Below are 24,556 nucleotides of genomic sequence, written 5' to 3'. Positions count from 1 at the left end.
TCTCTGTTGATTGTTTTAAAGAGCAGTTAAAAATACACATTTTTAAACGATCCTTCAAGTAAATCCATTGCACTGGGACTGTATGCACGTTCTATCTACTGTTTTACTATTTGCTAATGTATTGTGGTTTCATTGTATATTTTGTCCTACTTGTGGTTTTACTATCTATTCTGTAATTTGTAAAGTTCTTTGTGACTCTTGTCCGGGATAAGTGCTATATGAATAAACATCACTTACTTGCTTACTAGTCCAATCAAATTAAAACAACTGTTTTTAAAAGCAGTGGAAACTTCTATTAAATATAAGAAGTCCTTCCTAGTACTTTGGAACTTCTAAATACTTTTGAAGCAGACTTGTATAGGACATTCAAGGCACATTTAATGCATTTGCTGTGAGAGTTGTAACATGAGATGTAATATAACTACTAAAAATTCGAAGAACAATGCACAGGCTTTGTGATATATACTAGCCAGTTGATATGCTGCTTCCTTGTTTTGATCCTAGTTCCACTGGACTTAAAGCCTGCTGCTGTTACCCCAAATCTAGCCTTGACATCACTGAGCTACATAACTATATACTTATTCTAATCTTCTTTTTGTAGATAAAGCTATGGCAAAAGTTATCCCAACTGCAGATCCACCTTGTTTCAAACAATGTTCATGAGGCTTTCTATCTGCCCATTTCACAATATTGAGACAGCACGCCTCTGAGTTGTTAGCAAATGATATTTTACTCACTGCAGACTCTGGTTCTCTTAACTTTCTTATTTTTCTTAATCTTAGCTTGGCTTTTGATACAGACTGCCATAAAATCCTTCTTTTCTGACGTTTTTCTTTTGGTATTACTGGCACAGCTCTCCTGGCTTCCCTTGTATCTCACTGACAGGCAATATTTCATTTCTCTCAAGAAACACCAATCCCTCATTGCTCCTCTTAATCAAGGTTTCCCTCAGGGATGCATTAGACGCCCTCTTCTCTCTATAATTTACATGCTTCCCCTAGGTTTTAATATCTACAGTGGCCTGGAGTGTCAAATCACAATGGCATTTACAAAACAAGCAAAAGAACAAGAACAGGAATGTATTAAGCGAGAACACAAACACATTAAGGCAGAAGACACATACATTAAGCCAAACATAACAACAAAATTGAAGTGTTTAAAAAGAATTGCAGACTTTGTGAAAACAATCAAAAGCTTACAGCTCTGTAACATTAGGCAACATCCCATTAACATTAAGCCACAGCACAAAAGCATCAACCAAAATGAGAAATGTTTTCATAAATGCTGCACTTGAGGTTATGCACAACCCAAGTGTTCTTGGCGAAAACCTGTACACCGATGCATACCTCTATCCCATGCTATGAAATAGGCAGGAGGCCCGGTCCAAGCTTTTATAGCCTCCTGTTTTGACGGTCTACTGTAATTCCCTTTTCACTGGCCTTTTTACCTTTTGCTACATGTGCCAGCAGACATTAAAGATTTCAAAAGAATCTCAAAACAATCTTCGAGACAAAACTCAAAACAATATCTGAGACAATGATTATAAATGCAAAAATGAAACATAGCAATTAATAAAATTAAATATTAATAGCATTACTATTAATACATTGTATATTAATTTGGGTCTTACTAGTCTGGGTTATGCACTTTAGTCCTCATGATCATGTGGTACAATTGTGTGAAACGACATAAAGCACAATGTATATACCCATTTTTAAGCTGTAATGTCTGATGTAAAAAAAACAAAAAAACATAAGCATCCCATGATGCTGCCATGGTGTCCAATCTGGCGTGTTGCTTTCCAGTATGTCCCTGCTAACCATACAGTCTTCAGAGGTTCGGAAATAACCTCATCTGGCTGTGTCACTACATGTTGTTGCCTCAGCAAAGGTGAAAGTAAAAGGTGAAAATGTCTTATTAAGTTCATTACAGTCAAAATGTTCTGCTGAACCTGAGGGGCCAGCAAATAAAGCAGAGCTCCAGACACAACAGGGACATTGTTTACTAGCCACTGATTACCTTTGTGGAAAGAAGCAGTGATTTGCATGCGAGTTCAATAAATAGGATTTAGTAAAGGATTATAGAGGACGTGCCTACCCTATTGCTAGGCTCAGAATTCTAATGATGGTATCAACAAATATATTTGCCTATCATCATGTTTGCACATGATATCCGCAAGCGCTCATCAACCCGATTTGACATCTTATCTTGTCCCAATAGCCTAACTTGGTGAACCCATCACTACTGAAGAGTAAAGCTAAATATTTTGATTAATTAGATATGGTTAATTAGCTGTCTTTTTATCAGCAGCACATTGGGAACCTCTTACAGAAGACAACTAAATCAGGTTTAATCATTCAGAATCTATAACCTTAAGTAAGCTTCCATTTTTCAACATTGCGTAAGCATATGTCCAATTAGCAAGCTTTTCTGGGTGTGCTTCGTCGAATCTGGACGACACACTCATCCTGGTGTGCATAATTGGAATTTTTACTTATTTTTATTCAGTTAAATTTAAATACACTTAAATGTCCATGGCTGCTTGCCTCCCAATTCAGGACCTCCTGGTTTGCAAGACAAGAAAGCGGCAAGAGAGAGAAGGCGAGGCAGACAGCTGTTGACTCACTGGATGTATCTCTTCATTTCTTGCCCACTGCACATGGACCAGTGATAGCGGTGGAAAGCTGCCTGCACCAGAGGGGCCATGACGCTCCCCATGGCGGTCTCGTCGCCACAACGGTTGCCCTGCCCATCATGCTCCATGCCCAGCCTGGAGAGGAGAGAGGGAGAATGTGAAGTCGCACCCTGGGGATTCCCGCTCGAAAGCTTCACTCTGCCAACAGCTGGTAGAAGGGTTTGTTGGAATTAGCACACATGTGAATTACACCAGTCTGCCAAATGAATAATAAATGATAAATAAAAATAGAGCTACTACAACATTCAGAGAATAGAAGAAAGAATAAGAATTTGCAGTAGGTCTGCTTACGATACAGATACTGAACAATGATGGGCCCGACTTTTTCTTATTTCTGAAATGATGACGCAGAAGCCTAAAAGGATATCGAATGGATGCTTACTTGTCCCTCTGTGTAACTGGAGAGCCTGGTGTTTTTTCCTGGTGAGTAATAAATAAATGTGTTTTTCCTTTTAACTCTAAGCCAGTACCACCCCAAAGCAGGTAACATAAGTAGATGACTGGTGAACTGATTAGTATAATGACAGATTAATGGGGCTCTTATCATTCTGCTTTGTCTGGTATGCAGTAAAAGCAACGAAAAAGAAAGAAAGCGTGAAAGAAAGAAAACTGCTGTCCCTGAGCTCAAATGAAATAAACTGAAACATATGACAGAACAGGTTAATTAGGTTGGTATAATGGGGCACAGCACTGCTATTGACAGTAGGTAAGGAATGCAGGTGTAAACGCTGGAGCAAGCATCAGATGGTTCAGGATCACGTCTGTGGTATGACTGGGAGCTTGTGCCGAAGCACTTTTGTGTATAATGTTCTAGTACATTTATTGAGTCACTTGGAACAGAATCTGAATTTCTCGTGACTAACTGTCTCACAAGAGAATACATGACCTTTCTCACTCGTGGCACTATGGAGCAAGGCTATCCCTCAGTTGGAGAAAATAAATCACACAAATTAAACATAACCAGATAAGAGACCTTGCCAAAACAATGCCAGTGCCTTTTAACACCTGATCCACTCTTCTCTGAATGTGTAAGACAAGCCAGAACCAGATAAGGGTTAAGCAAGTTCCCCCCACCAGCACCACTGCAAGCGCTTTTGCAGGAATCTCTCCCACCAAGGCGCCCAGACACCTCGGCGGAAACCTACACGTGTCCAGTTTCGTGGGCCACTACAAAGGCGGAGGAGAAGCCATCTTCGTGGTTGAGGGTGCAACTGCGGACCGGGTGACACATCCCTGTGACTGGGGCGTATCCTGGAGCCGGAGAGAAGAGAGGAAAGGGAGAATAAAACAGGTTCATGCATTAGGTAGTAACAGCGAACCTGGGGCCATGACTTACACGTTCATGGCACCAGCTGGCACAGCTTAGCAGATATTGGCTCAGACTTGAGACGATGGTGCTATATAAAGACTGAACAACAATAAGAGGCCAGAAAAAATAAGCATGTTTTTGATCCTTTTTTTTGTTTTGGAGGGGGGATTGTTACATTCTGTAATCAAACATCGGCGAATAAGGAATTATGTGGAAAGTACAAGTCACAGTGCCCTCTCCTGTCCCACTTTCCCACGTGGAGCTGTCCGTCACGCGGTCCTTTGTTTGTTTTTGGTTCCTTTTCCATGTGCTCTTTGTTTGGTCTTCCCTGGCTCCACCCCTCATTCATGTTCATCCACGCTCTGAGTCATTCCACCTGTTTCTTGTTTGTTTATGCATATATACGCTCCACTGTTTGACTTTTTGGCTTTAGTGGTTTTCCTTGAATGGTTTGCAGTGTTTTTCATGGTTTGCTTTCATTTGCTTGCCTTTGTTTTCTGTTCAATCCATTGTTCCGAGCTTGTGCCTGCATCTTGCCACTCTTTGCTCACGCACTATCACGCTTCATTACTATACTAAAGTATCTTTTTAGGGTATTTATACTCCAGTATAACTGAAGATGAATGGTCAGTATTGTATACCATCCTATGGAGTTATTCGTTTAAAACTGAATTTATTTAATTAATACTGATGTTTTCACTAATCCTATTTGTAATAATAAAAGCTTGGATCTGCAGAATTGATTCCTCATGCTTCACACACAAAAAAAAAAAAAACCCAAAGGTGAGCAAACATTTCCTACTTGAAAAGTCAAGGAATGGAGTTCCTTCTGACTCTGGTTTGCTGGATATGTACGGTAGGGGCACGTGCAGCTCTGAACCGCTTTCTGCTTAAACCAGCAGATGAAAGCTACAGTATATGACCATGTGCATGACTCAAACTCCCTAGCATTAAGCCTCTGTGTAAACAAAACAATGCCTATATTTTCGGCTGACCTGGTTTCAAATGAAGGTGGCAGCCTTGCTTCCCTGCTAATTTGTCAGAGGGGCATTCTCCAGGGCCTGTAGAATACCTCTAAGGTGTCTCAAGGGACGGACTACAGTTCTGAGGTTTCAACTGTCAACAATTCTGTTATCTGAATAACTATCCGTTCTTTTTTATTAAAAAAGGGCCTTATGAAAGTCCTCTTGTTGGGCGGTTTGGCATTTACAAAATCTCAGACCTGTTTGTGGAAAGTAATGAGATATGTTTAACAGTGGCGTTATGAGCATTGGTTAAATTGGCTTGTCACTGCTGAGATGCAGAGATAAATATCAGAAGCTTCGCCCCTCTTTGACTCGGTGATGAGTGCATTATGAGTCATGTCACAATGTAAATGTTTCGTGCTTGTCAGTATACATGCTGAATGTACCAAAAATGAAGAAAAAAAAAATGAAACAAGGTTTGGCCCAGTAATAGAGTGAGGCTAACTTAAAGTGCTATAGTGGTGCATATTGGTACTCTGTTCCAAATACTGAACTCCGACAGGACATTTCAGAGAGATTTACTGCGATAAGCATGATTTCATCTTACATGTTTAGAAACTAAGTTTAACTGACTTAAATGTCAGTTTGCAGAGCGTGTCTGAGAATGGGTGATATGACGACAGAGGCTCGAGGACAGCGGAAGAGGTGTCAGCATCTCCCGCTGAAATCAAAGCTGTTCCTAAAATGACTTCTGCAGGACTATTCTACAAAATCAAAGAGTGTGAAGAGTGCACATTCTGAGGAGCCCTGCTGAGAGGCAGCTCTGGCATTAGCCAGACGCCCCCCCCTCCCCGCCACCACCAGCCTTCACATCTTATTCAAGTCAGCCTGCTAAAGATGCCTTGCTATTCAAGTGAAGTCTGAGTCATTCACCACATTGCACAGCTTGTCAGGGACCGAGCGGGGGAGGGGGAGGCCTGCACAGCAAAGAGTTTTTATGAGGATAATCAATGGGGGTTGGAGGGGTTATGGGTACAACTCAGGCCACGAGGACGGGGCTTGGGGGTGTTATCAGTGTGACTTAGGGCAGGAAGAGGGGGGTTGGGGGGGTTATGGGTATGACTCAGGCCAGGGGAGGGGGGGTTGGGGGTGTTATCAGTGTGACTTAGGGCAGGAAGAGGGGAGGTCAGGGGTGTTATCAGTATGTAATCAGGCCACTGGGGGGGGTTATTGGTACGACTGAGGCCAGAAGAAGGAGGGGTTGGGGGAGTCATCGGTACAAGTCAGGGCAAGAGGAAGAGAGGTTGGGGGGGGGGTTATCGATATGACTCAGAAGAGGAGAGTCCTTACCCTGCATGCCAGTGGGGCCAAAGCCCTGGCGGGTGAGGAAGATCGCATGGTCATGGTGCTCCGAGTGCTCCGGGTCTTCTTTCTGTTGTACGAAGGCCCAGCGGCACACGTTCTCTAGGCTCCGCGATGGGTTGCCACGCTCGATAAGGCTAATGGACTGTGGGCAAAGGAGAGAAGAAAAAGGGAACATGCCAAACCATCAGGTTTCTGTTTACTCTGTGTCACTCAAAGCACAGCACCGGCGAATGCTTTCTGACCCATTATTCTTTTTTGCAGTACTACCAGTATTTATCTGTTAAGAAGTTTTTTTTATCTTTTTTTAAAGTTTTTTTTTTTTTAAAAATCTTTTTCTGACAAGAGTCCTAGGTCCTGCAGCTCTAAATTGGATTTCTGGTTCATTCTTTTTTAAAAATAGCTTTTGTGCCTCAGCTGGTTGAGTTCCTGTGAGAAGAGTTCAAATAAAACTTAAGGAACGAGAGAAGATACATTGTCAAAGTGTCTGCTTAAACACAGTGCGGAATCATAGTGTTTGTTCAAATAGGTTTGGTCCCCAATATTGACTTAGACAATACTTGTCCCCAAAAGTAAAGCAAATGTTTCAGATATTTAAAGAATGCTTTAATCAATAACAAACATAAAAATGTCCAACAACCATAAAGAAGTGTGTGTGAGAATTAACACAGACGGTTCTGTTTGGTGCTTCATACCTTTGCATAGCCGAGCATGATCATCCGCACCAGGACTACATTGATGTGCGCGCCTAGTGACTCATCATGGTATATCTCATTCACCTGCAACATGTTACAAAATGAAATATAGGGACGCAGCCAAAAAAGCACATCTTGAATAGCCTGCCATAAGGATGGCTGAAACATGGAAGTCTGTGAAGACTGACTTCAGATGCGAACAAAATGCTTCAAATGAATGATGTTCAGCAAGTCATCTCTTTTCCTCTGAAAACAGCCTTTGAGAGACATTTTGCAGGTGACATCTACCCCCGACACCACAACACAGCCTGCATCACTAGATCTCCATCTGGCCAAACACAGCTACCTGGATGCTCTTCAAATTTTGGGGGTACTCTCTGTTTTAAAACCCCTAATCAGCTCATGAAGCACTGGGAACAGAGCAGATCAACTGAATAATCAGATGAGGTAGAACTCAAAAATGTGTAAAAACATTTACCCCAGGTAACTGTACCTGGGACAGCATGCATGAAATCAAATCATAGCACAATAAATATATCTCTGACTATAGATGTACATGAGCACAATAATCATATCTCTGACTGTAGATGTCCAGTGGGCAGGAGAAACAAACACAAGGAAGATGAAGAAAAACAAAGGAATCACATTAAAGATTCTACTGCTGCGATTCATGTCAGGCTTCGTGTGGGGCTTTGTATGATTAGATTATTGACCTGCTTGACGTACAGTGCTACATTTGACATCTATTGATCCAAGTTAAAGTTCAAGTGAAGAGATACGCCATACACCAAGGAAAGATAAGCACTGTTAGATGCTTTTGTGTTTTTGTGGTTATACAATCAATCCATTTGAGGATGGGGCAGAGAAATCAACAAGTCCAAATGACCCAGGGGTCAAATAAGTAAGAATTGGACATTTGGCAGTAATTGTGATAATCTGAATCATCTTGTTAATTGCTGCAGTAATAACACATCTGCATGTCTTTATGTATGATTATGTATGCCTTTATGTATGATTATGTATGCCTTTATATATGATTATATCTGTCTTTATGTATGATTATGTATGCCTTTATGTATGATTATATATGCCTTTTCACTACTCCCAATTAGCAAAGTCAACGGTAAAAAGACTCTATGGGCTACTCACAAGAAATGTGTTCAAAGGCAAAGTTCACCTGAAAACAAACTAATGGTTCTACGAATAAACAAAAAATATTAAGTATGAAATAAATGAATATTAATACAGAATATTGACAGAGTACTGATTTTAAAGTGCTGTTTCAGTGTCAAGGATGTGACCTTTCAGAAAAAAGACTGGAAGCACTCCTCTCCGCCTCAGTCTGCTTTAAGCCAGTCCTCACCTCTAGCGTCATGTCATTCCCTCCGTATCTATTCTCCCCTTGAAGATGCCTGAAAACAGAGCTGCCAGCTGGGTGTCCTGGGCTGTGTACCACAGGTGAGAATGCAAGTGCATGCGTGCAAGTGGAGCAAATCGGCTGCACGCTGAGGCGCACCCCATGGGCCGAGCCGCCATCCAGCCAGTGAAAAGACCCCAGTGTTGAGGCGGTAATACAGGGGCCTCTTTAAAGACCCCTCTGTTTGTCCTTCCTCACCTAGCTAAGAGGCTGCTCTGTGGCTCCAGGTGGGGCATGGGGAGGCGGGGGTTGTGCTTCCGAGGCCACGGCTATCCATCAGAAAGTTGCATGCGATGCCTCTGCTACGTCATTGGTTTCTGCTTCCCACAGACTGAACTAGAAGTCTACTAAAGTATTCAGTGTCTGTATATAGCTCAAAATCTACAGAGGATTAAACCTGGAACTAACCGACTAATAACTTAATTGTGTTTTAGTAAGATAAAAAGAAATTGGGGATTATTTGAAAGGATACCTGCATATCTACACAACTCCATACATTATTCTTCATCTGGAACGAGCATAATGCTCTGTGTCTCAGGTCTTGTGAAATGTGGGTTTACTGTTAAAACCCAGGAGTAATTATGTGCTTGTGTCTACAGAAAAGAGGCTGAGTGGCCTGTGTAGGCTCTGAGCCTGTACCTACACTGTCCGCTGAGCCTAAACTGCCTTTAGCGCCGATAATCTCAAATGGCGCTGCGTTCATCCTTGCAGGTGTCCAGGACCAGTGCCATATGGCCTTTCTCCTGACCCAGAAATGGATCATTTCATGTACTGATCTTCAAAATGCACAGTTAACTCACTGTGTGTGACACAGATCCCGAAGTCAGCGTCTGCGAAATATAGCCAGCAGGTTGGTACCACCATATGAGACGGCATGTGGGTTAAGTCTGTGATGCATGTTTTGAACGTCTGTATTTTCGTCAACCAGAAACCCGAGGACTAAATATTGCGAATGCATCAAGCTTTGGACAAGGCCAGTGCTTCCGGCATTGTAGATAACAAAACACCATTTCCTTTTGGCTACCAGACTTGCAGCATAAGTAAAATGGGCAATCAATATTAACTTTAGTCACCATCCAGCAATGGTTTTCATTCGTTATTGCATCCATGCATATTTAAATACAGATATGAAGTGCCTATGCATTCAGCTATGCTGTGCACATTCGTCTTGAACTGAACTAAATGTCTGTATCCAAAATCCTTTTGGTGGAAGTACTTTCAAATGCATGCCTAATCTAAAGTCAACATCTAAGGTGGAATAAAAAACATCGAAGATGGGGAGAGGTTGGAAGCATTGGTGTGCTCCAGTCACGGCTCTAGTGATTGACAAACGTACATGGGCGAATGACTGCATTATTCACTGGCATATGAACACAGATTGCGCACTGAACACTGAATACGCATCAGCTCTGCAGAGGATGGCCAGTCTCATCAGATGTCCACACGAGTCACTGCACCCACCACACCCTGCTCCCCCTGCTCCCCCTGCTCCACCCGCTCCAACCACCACATTCCTGCACATAATATCACACAGCATCTTGGTTTGATGCATGAAAAAAAATCTGTTTCTGTCGGGTACTAGGCCGAGGGGGCAGGGGGCTTATTGTGGTAAGCTTGGCATCATGGAATCAGAACGAGGGCTTTGGGGTGTGTCACATGCAGCACCCAACACGGATCAAATTACTAAGTCTTATTTGAGAACGACTTTGTTTCTTCGTTGTCTCAATGTTTTTCCGAAGCTCAGTGATAAAACCTTAATATCATAACATGTATTCTTATTAGCACTGAAAGTGGAATAGGATAGGTGTGTGTTTGTGTGTGTGTGTGTGTGTGTGTGTGTGTGTGTGTGTGTGTGTGTGAGATGGAGAGACTGAGCTGGCTTTCCCATGGCCAACACATGGCCAAATTTCTCCTCAAGAGAAACAACAATATGATATTAGGTGGGTAGGCTGCCTTTCATTAGTGGATGACCCGTTAAAAACTGCAGTGGAACTTCAGCGCCTGTGGAAGTACACTTGAACAGAGACCGGCAGGGAATCTAATGGGGTAACGTGGCTTCAGACAAGCCAACTCGAGCCAATTAAATTACCTCCCCCACTGACTCTTACTGAGCCTTTTTTTTCCATAATTCAGCATGAATATAAAGGTTTATCTGAACAGCAAGGTAGCAAATCAATACCAGCACAAATTAAACAGCAATCTAAAGTTTAGATTTTAGAGATTCTGCTACTTTAGCAAGAGTTTTATATTTCAAGTCACATACTTTTCTCAGATCTCATCAGTTACTACTCTCATGTCAAAATACAACTTTTAAATACAGAGCATAAAGGTACTGCGGACAGCTCCATCTAGAGACTGCACCTATCTGTTGTTTGTGCAGCAGGGGGGCACGGGTGCGGTTCTCAGGGCAGGACCGAGTTTCCTACGGATGTGCCTCGACCCTCTGCTGACAGGATCTACACTGTGGATGCTGCAGTCCTCGCACATCAGCGATCTATGAACTAGGATGATGCCATGACAGAGCGAGGAAGAAGATAAAGACGATTATTTCCCACCTTCTGCACACAGGTATTCCGAGGTGTGCGCTGCCACACCTTAAGATTCTGCTTGGAATTAACAGCTAGATGAATAGGACGGAGTTAATTCTGGAGCCAAGCTATTCCAATCTGCGCATGGTGTGTGTGTGTGTGTGTACTTGTTTAGGATATTAACCTGCAAGCCATTCAGGGTTGTCGGAGTACTCACAATGTTCATGAGGGTAAGGAGGTAGTTCTGTACGTGCTCCTTTCTGTGGAAGCGTACGACGGAATCGTCAACGCCAAGAAGCACCTCGATGTTATAATCATCCTCTCCTGCATGCCTCCGTGTCCGTACTGTGTGGTTGACCTGTTTGGCGATGTTGTCCAGCACCCCAGGCACACGGCCTTCAAACTCTGCAGGACAAACAGACAGATTTTGAGCTTTTTGCCTTCTGACTCAAAAACCCAGAGTCATGATGTCTGAACTACATTTTCACAAGTTCACTGCTCCTGGCAGGCCAGCGGATGGCACCGTTCTTTGTGACCGCGGATTCTAAGGTAAATCTTCGGCGCAGCCTGCGCCGCAGGGTTGGCTCTGGCCTATGCTCCAGCGTTCCATCATGACACACACACTCTTGCTCTGCCCAGGTCTCAGAAGGGCACGCATCATTTCTGTGGTTCCACTTCAAAAAGCACAGGGTTTCCCCTCATACTTTAACACAACGTGTGTGCACGCATGCAAGCATGTGTGTCTGTGTGTATGTGTTCACGCGCAAAAGCTAAGACAACATGAACGCGCTGACATCGGCCAGCCACCCTTCTCTGCTTCTAAATACGACCGCCAGTGGCAACTGGAACTGGATGACGGGTGGCCAGTGGAAATCTACTGTGCCCGTGCTGAAAGCCTCCCAGGGAGTTGGGTTTCAGCACGGCATGAAGGCGCTGTGCTCTGAGACACAAGTGCTAATGCCTTGCAGGTCCTCCGCACAAAATGCAGCCGTTCATGAAAAACCCGTCGTCATTAAAAATGTAAAGTCTGTGCTCTAAGTTGTGCTGTGTGTTTGTTTGTTCACCACCAACCAGTTAATCTTCTATTTTTTGCATCACTTGGGGCCATTAATCTAAGCAAATTCCTCCTCCCCGCTACATTACACAGATTGTATTTTGGAGACAGGGGACTTTGCTGACATATAGACATATAGACATATAGAAAACCCTGCCAGCAGACTGTCAAGTCACCACAATCAAAAGCAAAAGACTTTGCTGATGTTAAACAGATAACGTCCGTGGGGGTAGCTTGATTTTCAAGCCTTACATCTCATTGCAGGGTGACTTTAATTTTGCTCCCATCGGCAATCCGCTTTGGCCTCACAAAGGCACCATTATGCTTGGTTTGCGTCACGCTCCCGGCGATCCCCTGCTGAGGTGAGAAAGCTCGGCCACTCCTTATGCAAACTTCCCGTTTTCACCCACGTTAATTCATGCAATGTCCAAAGAGGCCACATAAATGTGGCCGCCCAGACAGCAGGGGCCATCTTCCGTGACATGATGCTTATTATTTGATTAAAAGTAAAACAAAAGCACATGCTATAAAAGATGAGGCCAGTTATTTATGGTGGGGCGACTGGCAAATATGGCCTAGTGTGTAGAACTGCAGGGAGGGCGGGGATCGGAGGGGATGCGTGACTGGTTTTAATTTTGCTCACCCTGTTTTATTTACCTTTGGAAAAGGGGGTCGATTGGTCTCCCACACATAAAAACCCACATTAACAGCCCACTCTTTGAAGGCTGGAAGGTGGGTCTTTTTTGCTGCTTACTAGAGTCAATGATAAAGATGGAACAGCACGCTAATAAGTAAGAGCACCGCGGTGGGGGCTAAATGTTGCTGTGGGAGACGGTTTCCGTGGAGTCCCCTCCACGTGGCGCTGAAGAATAAAGGGAGAAGTAGCGCTCCGAAGTGTTAAGAGCTGCTGGAGCACTTTACAAGGGTGCACTCACATGCTTATAAACATAAGGAGCTGAGCTAGCAAGCTGTAACCTTGACAGGCTGGAGGTTACAAGAAGCAAAGCAGGGGTTACTCGCTGGTTATAGGAAGCACTCCTTATGAACACACACTTATTCAAGGTATTATTAAACGTGGACCTTTTGGCTTGGCCTTCTACAATTTTGTTTGTTTGTTTGTGTTTGAAAACTTTGGTCCACTTTTGACCTGCAGAAGACCTTTCAACTTAAGAGATTCAACTGCAGAAGCTAATAAATGTCTCCGGTATTTCAGCATTCAGCAATCTGCTTCAAGTTCTGAAGAGTTTCTGCATCAGGTCAATCTGCGTTGCTCTGAAGAAGCCATGTTCACATAACACCCCATATATTCTTTAGTCATCCCTCAATATGTTTGTGATTGGTGTTTTAAAATCCAATTACACAGCACTAACCTTTGCTGCAAAATAAGTACACTATAAACTCTGCCCTTTAGCCGCAGCCCACAGACTGACCCAGTGGGGCCATATTCGTGGAGGCTGAGACTGTTCAGCCACTCTTTATGCATAATTCAGAAAGCTTTTTGAAGCATTCTAACTGTAATCGCCAAGCAGAGGGCTGTCATTTCTCAAAAACAACTGCAGATTTGCATGTGGATCCACAGTGTCAACTTGCCTTGAAAGAAAAGTGATGTCACCAGCACTATTTCTGTGTGAATGCAATATATAGCACCTCTATGTATTTATATACCAATTATATTAGCCCACGACAGCACTTGCAAATAATACTGTGACATCTGTGTGAAGTGTGTGCCGGTAATATGTGAGAGGTAAATATTTATTTGTGATGTGCCTATATAGACTGTATCTCTAATTATAAGTTATCATTATACTCCATTATTGTGAGACTACATTATTGTGAGACATAAGATCACATGATAAGATCAAGGCAACTTGTTCCATGGAATGACTCTGTTCATATGTGAAGTGGTAAAGGAAGGGGCATAAATAAATCATGCTTTCTAAAGCAGTACACGGGCAGACTAGGACCTCTGTTAGCCTTGCTCTCTGGCTGTTCCTCGAGAGCTGCCATAACACTCACGTCCCTCTTCAAACGTCAATCATGCTGTCAGTGGCATGACCGCTAAATCCTAACAAGCCGCAGAGAGCAGGTGCAACCCTGAGAAGGAAAAGGCAGCCTGTTGCCCCCCCCGCGAAACTCTCTCCAAACCCCTATCCCCACCACTCACTCCACTCTCTTTGTTTATGCAAAGGAGAATGCAGACCCCCCCCCCCCCCGGCACCTGGCCCACCTCGTCAAATACGAAAGTGTTAAAAGTAATGCAGAAAGCGTAAGCTGGCCCTCAGCAAACAGATTTTGCTCGCCGAGGTATTGACAGACTCGTATCTCCTATCTTGACTGCAACACGGATACGAGAGGAAGAATGTGCAGCTTGTGTAACCGTTTCCTGCACCCCCACCCCCTCGAGTCCAGCCACGTAAACGAGCCCTGACGCAGTACGGCAGCAAGCACCAGTAGTCACCCCCAGGGTGGGTGGCGAGAGTCAGGTATGGCCCTCTCCAACCCCCCCGTCTCCCTCCGCAACCTCTCAAAACAAGACCAGATGTGGATGGCGTGGAAGGAAAAGTATTGGGCCTTAATGTTGAGGTCAGCCTTAGGCAAGCCAGGCATGCCACTGGATGGACAGGACTTATGGAACAGGGTCGGGGCCGCCGGTGCAATGTTCTGCGAAATTTTGCATTTGGGAAATATGGTTTTGATACTCAAGGGAGGATGTGGGATATCGTACTTTGCGGGACGACAACGGACATACACGTCAAAAGAGAGTCCAGCAGAAACACCAGCAACAAGTACATTTACATCAAGAAACACCTCTGTACTCGGCTCCAGATTAAGACGCTGCAAATGTCATGAAATGATCTAAAACTTCAAAACCAATCGTGCTTTTTTCATTTAAAGTTGCACATTTAAGCAAATTTTAAATGCTCCAAGATTGGAGAGCCATACTAGATCCTGGAAATAAAGAAAATACAAAGGATAAATTTTGTATCATATTGTATCAAGTATCATATTGCCAGTAAAAACTGCAAATAATTATTCTTAACATTAAATATTAAAAGACATAAAAATATAAACATGAATTAAATGTTTAACAAATGTTTAATAAATGGTGACTTCAATTACCAGATCCAGGTTCACAACCATTGTACACCCCATAAAGTCACATCTTGCCATTTATTTCAGCTAATGAACAATCTGTGTAATAAAATCTTCAGGGTGGCAATGACATCACACTCTGGACCAAGAATTCTTGGAATGCCTTTTTTTTTGCCAAACGTGTCTAATGCTGGCAGCCCTTGCACAGACAGTGAAAAAGAAGGGTATTGTAAAGCAGTTATAAAGCACTTCCTGTTTCAATGCCAGATGGCATTGCTATGGACTAATTCATTGGAACGGGTGCTCACAGATTCAGTGACCACCTCTGATACACTCAAATGATGTAGACTGCACTCAAGGTTGCCTGTTTTGCAAGCCAGGACTGTGGGGGATAATTCTAACAAAGTTTCATGGAAAGAATATATCAGGCAGGTCCTGAGCTGTTACACCTTATTTTTGTGGTAACAGCATCTCCATGATTCAAGACTGATCATGCACAGTTAACTTAAGAGGAAAAGCACAAACTCTCCTCAGATAATTCCAATACATCATGCATTGCCCAAAATATTCCTTTGTTTACAGCTGAAGTGAAAGTATTGCGGATGGAGGGGGTTTGAGCATAGTGTCAACGTAGCACATATTTTGGAATCTCTCCCTGCTATTCTGACAGTGTGCATGCACTTGGCCAAGGAACCCCTGACCAGTGGTTCCAATTCTAAATCAAGGATATGCAGCTCAGCCCAGGCTTCTCCTCTGTGACAGGCCCAGCAGTCTGTTCAGGCAGATCACCCCTGCCATAATCAGCCGTTTATCTGAAGTCTTATCGGCACAAGCTGTGACGAGCTAAAGATAAGTGTAAAGCATGCCCCCAGGCAAACTGAGCTGATAGTCCACGGACAAAATGATGCCTTGACAGGAAATCAGAAGGAACTCCCCCTTCATCCCCCCTTCAATCCCAACACACACACACACACACACACACACACACACACACACACACACACACACACAGAGGGATCTGTGTTAAGTCAAGGCAGCCGCACTCTTCAGCAGAGGCCTTAACTCTCACAGCTTGAGCAGTGGAAGCTCAGAACTGAAAAATCTCCTTTGCCCGAAATGACAGTGCAGTCTGCTCTCATACTGTTAAAGATTTCCCCAACAAAAACAACAACAATAAAAAATGCACAAGGTAGCAGAGGCTGAAAAACTGTAGGGTGTCGCCAACAATGTGTGACTCAGGTGAGGTTTGGCAAGGGCTACTCTAGCGAGAGTGCTACAACCTGTTCTTGCATACTTCATATGAGAACCAAAATTAAGATGTTCAAGGAATTTTCTACAGTCATTTCTTAGAAACGATTCGTGCAGGTTCTGCGTGACAGTGAGGAACGGGTTTTGTGGTATCCTTTAATTTTACATTATTAAGGCTTAATGAATGGGTCTTATTTACTACAATTAACTACGCATGACACCAAAGTGATCTTTCCGCATTTTGTTTGGGAGAATCTCCGGAAAAACACCAAAGCAAAGGCTTTATTACACTCATAAAACTCAACTGTCGTTTTTTTTTTTTCCTTAAGCTGATCCATGAACAGACTTGGGAGTGAAAGAAAAACTGCCTCCCATCTTTTTGTTTACGCTACATAAAGCTCTCAATGCCTTTTTCCCCCTTCCTGCTTGCATGAGCTACTGTGATTTATTCATCTCCATGTGTCAGTGACTGGTTCCAATATGTTAATAAGGGGAAAAGTCGCCAACCATCTTTATTTAGTTAAGAAAAATCCCTTCAAAGCCCTTTATTCCTAATGTGGGAAAATGTTTATGTTAAGTTCTCTGACAGCACACTGGAGGAGGAGGGAACTTTGAAACTGCCCATTGGGAGATGTCATTACTCACAATCAAGTCCCTTGCCCTTACAATGGTTCACTTCTTAAGTGGGTGCCATTATTTGGTCCCCTAATGTGCCAGAAAGGCTGATTGTCCTGAGTTGTAAAGTTGTCACTAAGTGGATTCCAGGACCACAGCATTCCAGAGAAGAACCAAATCTTCTGATTGATGACCTCTGTGCGGACCCTTGTACACCTGCAGTGTGACGGGACCTGCCCTGACCACTGAGTGGAGAGGGCAGCTATGACATTATAGTAGCTAACATTGAACAAAAGGTGGTGTTGTGTGTTAGCATGGCAACCTAAGATCTCATTCATTTTTAGCCACCTTAGCAGTGTTTGGTTAAGCTATTCCTTTAACCCCTTAGCCTATCCTTTTTAAGGATAGTTCAATCAAATCAGCCTCTTATTTTTAACAGTTTAAAAAACCCCTCAATGTTGGTTTGTGATAGACAGCAATAGCAAGTTTTTGTTTTTTTTATTCAGTGGTAGGAACAAGGCAGTGATTGGTTGAACTGCCCTTTTAATGCACTCCAGCCAAGAGCCAACATCAGCGTGTACAGAAAACATGATCAAGAAGTGCAGTGCATATTTTCCTGCCCAATATGCACTCAGCAGGTAACCTTCCATTTAAAAGTTTAGCTAGGGAAAAATAAACAGATTCAGTGCATAACACTGATAAGCAGCTTAATGTCAGCCAGAGCCTCCACTGCAGTCCAGATCCTCCCAGCTCATTTAATCTCTGTTTACAAGCTCTCTGGGCCAGCAGTTCATTTTTTTTTCCCCCAGACCTGGCATTTTTACACCTGCCCAAAGGATTTTGTGTTTAAGCCACTATTTTCATTTCTTTACTTGTCTTCAGCATCTAATATTTCTTATGGCCAGTTCAGTACATAGGCCCGGCACAGCCTAACACAGCTGTAGTACAAATATAAACCACCTTTCTTTCTTCCCTGCGAAGAAACCCTTTTATGGAAGGGGAACAAAAGTGCTCGAGCACTACAGCTGTGCACGTTCCTCGCCGCACCAGACAGGAGCCCTCAGAGGCAGCAGGCCATAACATGAAGCTACCGCACATTTGCTCAACCCTGCTTCCCATCTTTAATTCGCCTCCTGCCTAAGGTCTTTAACGACTACAACAACAACTACAATTTGCGGTGCTGCAGGCGGTCGTGCCCTCACCGGTCTTCGCCGTGATGGTCATTGCATCTCTGCAAGCACGTACAGCTGGAGCCCAGCCAGGCAGCAGAACCTGCGACGAATTGAATCCGAGGCAGGCATGTGTTGCGACAAGTCGAGGCACTCGTCCAACCGTGAAGGCAGCAGTTTGCGCTAAGCGTGACCTGTCACGGTGCCGATATTATCCACTCCCCCACCGTGCCTCATGACCTTTCGGCTTGAAAAGATGCAGCCTGTTGGGGGTGGGATGACTCCGTTGAGATTACAGCAGAAATTTATGATTCAGGATCGCAGAATGGAACTCAGCAGCAAGTCTGTTCAAACATGATTTTGGGCCAGCTGCCCATCCTTCATTTCAGTGCCTTACTGTAATCCACTGGACAAGCTTACTGCAATGCTTACTACAGCTTACTACAGCGTGCTGCAATGCTTACTACAAGCTTACTACAGCGTGCTGCTTATTTTTATAAGCATTATAAAAATATTTTAATTTGTATAATGATTACAGGGACAGTTATTCACGCCATCTGGAGGGTTTGTACAGTATAGAGTAATGTTAGCCTGATTATTACCACTCCCTTGTGTTCTTTGTCCCTTCACCTGCATGGTGATTATTTAAAGAGGAGTTCAGCATCCCAAAGCATTTGGCAGAATGGCTGAGGTGATTTGCTGAGGTGCGGCCCTGACTTTCCCTACATTACTAAACCAAGCACAGGGTGAACTGGTATTGATTGCTTTCAAATCCACCACGGTCCATAACAGCCTGAGAATGCACAGTCTGGCCCAAAGCGCACGTTCCGCCGATGGCCTCAGATGACATTCCTCACCTGTCGTACATCTCTCCTTTTCCGCCCTGATCGTTTTGAAGTATCAGAGGACCCTGAAACCCAGTTTTGCTGGGAGGGCTTTTATTTTGGCCAGCCCGCTCTCCAAAGGGATCCTACATAAAAGACAAACGCCCATGTCACTATTAATTAATCAAAGCTAGTGGGAGGGCCATTATCCAAATGAGATTGTGTCACCTGATACGCGACACATGGTGAGCTTGCATGTTCCTTTAAGGAGCCGGAGTGCTTCGTTTCAAGCTGGCGGGTGAGGAGAGGTCCTGGAAGGTGTTCAAAATAACAGCGCTGGGGAGAGCAGGGAAGGGCCAAGAAGCATCTCTGAGAATTTCTTTCACTAGCCTGTTGACTCACCCTACTCACACGACCCCGTGCCCTTAGCCAGGGCTGGAGCCGTAAAAATGGGCGGGCCCTTGAAGGGAGTCGGTGTTACAGTAAGAATCAGAAATTATTATTGCCTATGTTCTCTTTCATATGCAAAGCCCTGTAGGTCAACCGTGATGTAATGGATTAAACTGCCACAAATAGCTATGAGTAACTGACCAGCATGGCGGGGTACTCTTTAAAAATACAGCCCATGGTGTTTAATTGGCTAAATGCTGCTGAGCTGGCTGCTTTATTGGCCTCCAAAAGACTGAGGATGACCAACCCGGACACACAGACACAGATATGTGATGGGAAAGCCGGTATGTCGTTTAGAGATAGAACCCGACCCGTCATGAGAGGAGCTGGGATTCCTAAGCAACCGGGACAGGTTGGCCAGTCATTTCTTACTCCTGCATGCTTCCTACCTGGAACAATGACATGCCCCTGTGTTTCTATGACAACCAAAACAACCTGACAAGCACCCTTTATTTAGAGGCAAATGAATGAGAGAAAAACTTGAAAGGCGGGCATCAACCGACACTGCATGGAGCTCCCTGCTTTTCTAAAACAGCAGCTTCTGGAATAACTAAATTGCCTCCCTGCGCTCAAAACAATGCTTTTAAATGAAGGAGTGGATTATAGGGATCTCAAAAGATGGCATTTGTGCCAAAGCATTGTTCACCTTACTGAATGCAGGTAATAGTACAGCGTCCCTGAAGAACAGATTGCTCGACACAGGGTGCGCTGAACAAAGGCCGAGGGATTGATAGGACCTGGGAAGTCAGCATCCAGGGGCAATGTTTATCGTGACTGCGCCCAGCTGTGAAATTCCAAGGAGCATCTGGAGACCCGAGAGGACCAATGGGAATGGTTTTAAAGGCTACATTATAACCAGGTACATGAGAAAATCATGGCTTTAATCACCGTGAGAATCTACCAGATCTCTAGCAAAAGGTGAGGGAAAGGGGAAGCTGACAGTTCATTTAAAGTCAAGGTTGGGAAATTCCAGAACAGAAAGCTCGGAAGCTGAGAAGCTTGCATGTGCTGTTCTAGCATGTGGGAGAAGAGGAAGAGAAGGCATGCGTTCAGTAAGGCAGAGGCACGTACCAGGAGGCTGGCAGTTAGAAGAGAAGTCAGAGTGGGGTTTCAGGAGAGCCGATCTTCTGTACACCACGTGCACCCGCCCGCTCTCCTTGTGCTCCGCCGCGCCGTGCTCCAGAGGCTCGATGAAGTATTCGTCCGAGTCGGTGCGGATCATGCCAGCCTTGGGGGAACAAGACAAGGTGATTGTGTTTAGTTGTTTAGTTGTTGACCAAGCGTGAGCTACAAACACAGGTCTGGCCAAGAAACACTTCTGGAGAACATACTGTTTTTAATCTCTTTCTCTCTCTCTCTCTCTCGCTCTCTCAATCTTTCATTCTCACGTTGTTTTTTAATGGTCCAAAGCACATATGGTCAGAGTGTTAACGTATCAACAGTTGCTAAACAAATATGTCCAAACATTCTTGTCATGTAAACTCAGACAAGAGACATAATGCTTTCAATAAAAGGGAGAGGCTCATAAACATTGAGAAGATAATCGAGTTTCCAGAAGCATGGATCGTGAATGTTAACAACACACATTTTTCATTTTTTTCTCAGTTAATTTTCATGTTTGTTCTTCTTCCTTTAGTTTTTTATAGTAGATGCCAGAAATACTTACAATGCAAATCTCTTTTTGATTTCATTTATTTTTAAGCACTCTACAATACAATTGCACTAACAATTTACCTTCTGCTAGCTGAGAGTAGGCCTGATTAGGATTGTAATTGCCAGTAAATACTTTGACACATTCATATCTTGAGGATAAGTACTTTCTGAGTGTTTGTGTGTGTGTGTGCATGCATGAGCATGTGTGTATGTGTCAAAAGAACACAGCGGAGGGAGTTTACGATTGAAATGAATAGCTTTTCATCAATAAACCTGAAGTATCCATTCACCATTCACAAATCTGCACGTGGTGTTACAATGTGCACGAGTAAATGAAAAAGCTTTTTGTCAGCATCAAGTACCACCTGTGCTGCAATATAATGATCCTAAAAGTGAAGGTAACTGTAAATTTGTGTGTTATGTACTGCAGGTGTCCTTTTTGAAGATAAGTGTCTCTTTGCTGGTGAACGTAATAAAATCATTATATTCTGTATCATGTTGTGTACACATTCACCTGTTTGCTGCCTGTTTGTATACCTTTACATCACATCTTACATTAACCAGCCTGATACAGATGCTGAAAGCACAGGCCAGCTTATTTATCTATACATGAATGATGTAGCTATGGACTGTGCACTATCCTCCCTCCTTGATATATGAATGTACATGCATGCTTGTGTTACCATGTGCAAGAGATTATGTATCCATAAATATATGAATATGTGAGAGTTTGTGTGTGTGTGTGTGTGTGAGTGAGAGAGAGAGAGAGAGAAAGAGAGAAAGCGAGAGAGAGAGCGCAATGACCTCCTTGCTCTCTTAAAACAGCTCTTTTAGCTAGTGGCTCTGGCCCCTGAATTGGCCTCATTTACACAGAACAGCCTCTCAAGGCTGTACTTTGGAATGTGCTAGAAGACTATCTCTCTCTCTCTCTCTCTCTCTCTCTCTCTCTCTCTCTCTCCCTCTCTCTCCCTCTCTCTCCCTCTCAGATTCATGCTCATCAGCACCAGGCCCTTCTCAGTGCCATCCTGTATGCTCCTCGTGGGCGAGTGGCCTTTCTCTTCCTCTCTGCTTCCCTATTTGCTACATCCTACCACTCTAATAATGGCCATGCTCCCGGGATTAGCCCAACATTTCTCTAAGACACCAAACATTTTTCCTCGCTGGCCTTTTGGAGATTCTGTTACCCAGATACGGTGGCATGGCTCGGGGGCCTCATGCCACTATCATCGCTGTTTCGACATCAGAGGACAGGCTTTTTAACACCTCTGCATGACTTTTTAAAAGCTTGGAAGAGCCAGAGGAGAAGGAAAGTGGGTAGACAGCGATGGTAGTGAGGTAAAAGTACAGCTATGCCCTGCTAGACAGCTCAAGCCAAGCACGTGGCGTGCTTTGACTGCAATGCATGACAATGTGCTGAACCAAACAAATATTTACACGGCAACACAACACGTCTCGAGAGGCCAGAATAGTGGCGTGGGCAGGAGATAACCTCCGACATACAGAAAGCTCTAAGTCTTAGCATGTGGCAACATCCATGCGGGTTGCCCAGACACTCCTGGAGGGGGACAGGACACCTTTTCTCTCCGGGCTTCGCATTCTTTCTTATTCCCAGATTGGCTTGGCTGATTGTAAACACCAGGTGGGGAGGGGGGCTCGAGTGGCTGGCAAGCCTCAAACCCCAGCGAGTGCATGGCAAAAGGTGGGTGAGAGCCTGGGCCTGTGTCCATGGCCTCCATACAAAAGAGCCCCCCATCCCCACCCCATCCCTGCCTTGGAGATCCAGCAGAGCCAACAGCCGCTGTTCGTGACTTACTGCTGAAATGTCCCTTCATGCTTTTATTTTAGATTAATTATGGGTGAAAGCACACAGCTTCTTTTTTCAGGGTTGAATTAGTTTTAAAAAGAAAAAAGATGAATGAAAGTCTTTGGTCAAAGGTAGCATTTCACTAAGCACTCGGCAAGACCGCAATAAGGGACAAAAAAGTTACAAATCAAATTTTTTAAGCTAACAGGACATGTCATTCCATTGCCTGACTGTCTGCTCCAGGCTAGTAGTGGATAAATACAGCAACAAGTCCCAAGAACATTGTGTGTATAATGATGGGTTTTTTAACCTAGCTATGCAAAAAATGAATGCTGTCAACAGGTCTGTGAGCATGAAGATAATTAACCAGTAGGAGGACAGTACACATGGACATTCATGCTCATACTGCCATGATTGTGTTATCATAACTGGAAAAAATCTCTTCCTAAACATACAAATAAATAACTGGAATTATTTATAAAACAGGATTTCTCTCTGCCAGTCCTGACATTTCTGAACTTATGATTAACATTATAACAAAGCATAAATGACAGCTTGCTTTTTTCTTTTTTTCAATATTATTTTTAATTATATTTCTTTGCTGTAGTTTTGCTATAGTATTGACATCATCTGTCATCTGTTTTAACAATAGCAGTGGTCTTCACTGCGTATGCCCAAACATGGCCCATGTCAAGAAGAAATTAAGAAAACTTTTGCATTAATGTGTGGTGCTGAGCAGATAAAATAGAAAGGATGTGAAGTCAGAGTTGCAGTCAAGTCTACAACACAAGATGTAAATCCATGGTATTCAAATCTGGATTCCAAATACAAATCCAGATGATTTGAATATATCTGGTCTAGACCCAGAGTATAATTAATCTACTCTGGATGATTTTGGAAACCTTGACGGTTAAGAACTGGGTAGTCTGCATTTCCAAGGTCAGGAATAGGTGTAAGATGGTGTTTTCCAATGAACATACCATGGAAGAATGCGACATGCTCTTGGGAAGTTAGTATGGCTGGGCTAAAACACAGCAGTTATGGCCCAATTATTGCTGCGTTTCTGTCGCCCAGTCTATTAAGGGTCAGCAAAGCCATTTTCACCCCAAGATTAGTCTTAAATTAGGTCATCGTGGCTTTTGTATTCACTGAAGCCTTTCTTTCAAATGCAGATAAAAATTATTTCATGTCATGGTCCACCCACAGATCTGGGACTTTTCCAAAATGTGCTAAAATCACTGGTGTAAATGCCCAATCAGCAATGCATTGTAATTTTGAGACAGCAACAGTTTGAAAATAGTGATGGGCTCAAGGCTGTCTGGACACCACACGTGCTTATTATGTACAGTCCAAAGAGAACATATGCTGCGGGAATGTGTGCAATACAACCTGCTTTCATCATGGAAGCCCAGCAAGAAAATTCACACAGAACCTTAACATGCGGTGCTTCCTCATCCAACCGAAAAGCAGGATTTGTCTTGTGGCAAGTAAACCTTCAGCGAGAGATGTTACTGAGCAAGGTGGTCAGGTGGTTACCCCTGCTGCCAACTCCCATGCTCTACCGACCAATAAGGTGCTAGTTTTACATGGGAGACAAAGTCAGGTGGCTTAACAGAGCCTTGCCATTGCCTAAATAGCAGCCCTCAGAAAGGGATCAAGAGTTCTGTGTTCCATC

At 43.6% G+C, this 24,556-nt stretch overlaps 1 protein-coding gene across 3 annotated transcripts in view; it reads right to left on the bottom strand.

The window, feature by feature from the left end:
• The window catches only part of adamts3 (ADAM metallopeptidase with thrombospondin type 1 motif, 3), a 76,947-nt gene that overhangs the window by 42,669 nt on the left and 9,722 nt on the right, over positions 1-24,556 (bottom strand). For 2 of the 3 annotated variants that reach the window (XM_027028514.3, XM_081714118.1), the window contains exons 4-9: positions 20,496-20,652; positions 11,189-11,376; positions 7,027-7,110; positions 6,320-6,476; positions 3,841-3,946; positions 2,627-2,770 (exon numbers count right to left, since the gene is read on the bottom strand). In XM_027028514.3, the coding sequence (XP_026884315.2) occupies positions 2,627-2,770; positions 3,841-3,946; positions 6,320-6,476; positions 7,027-7,110; positions 11,189-11,376; positions 20,496-20,652 (836 nt within the window). The remainder of the gene's footprint in view (positions 1-2,626; positions 2,771-3,840; positions 3,947-6,319; positions 6,477-7,026; positions 7,111-11,188; positions 11,377-20,495; positions 20,653-24,556) is intronic. The other variant, XM_081714117.1, reaches the window with a different exon arrangement.

Source organism: Electrophorus electricus, chromosome 5, assembly GCF_041902795.1.
Source record: "Electrophorus electricus isolate QZ-2024a chromosome 5, ASM4190279v1, whole genome shotgun sequence".
Lineage (NCBI taxonomy): Eukaryota > Metazoa > Chordata > Actinopteri > Gymnotiformes > Gymnotidae > Electrophorus > Electrophorus electricus.
The sequence above is the reverse complement of the archived record's forward strand: the minus strand, read 5'-3'. Positions and strand labels throughout refer to the sequence as shown.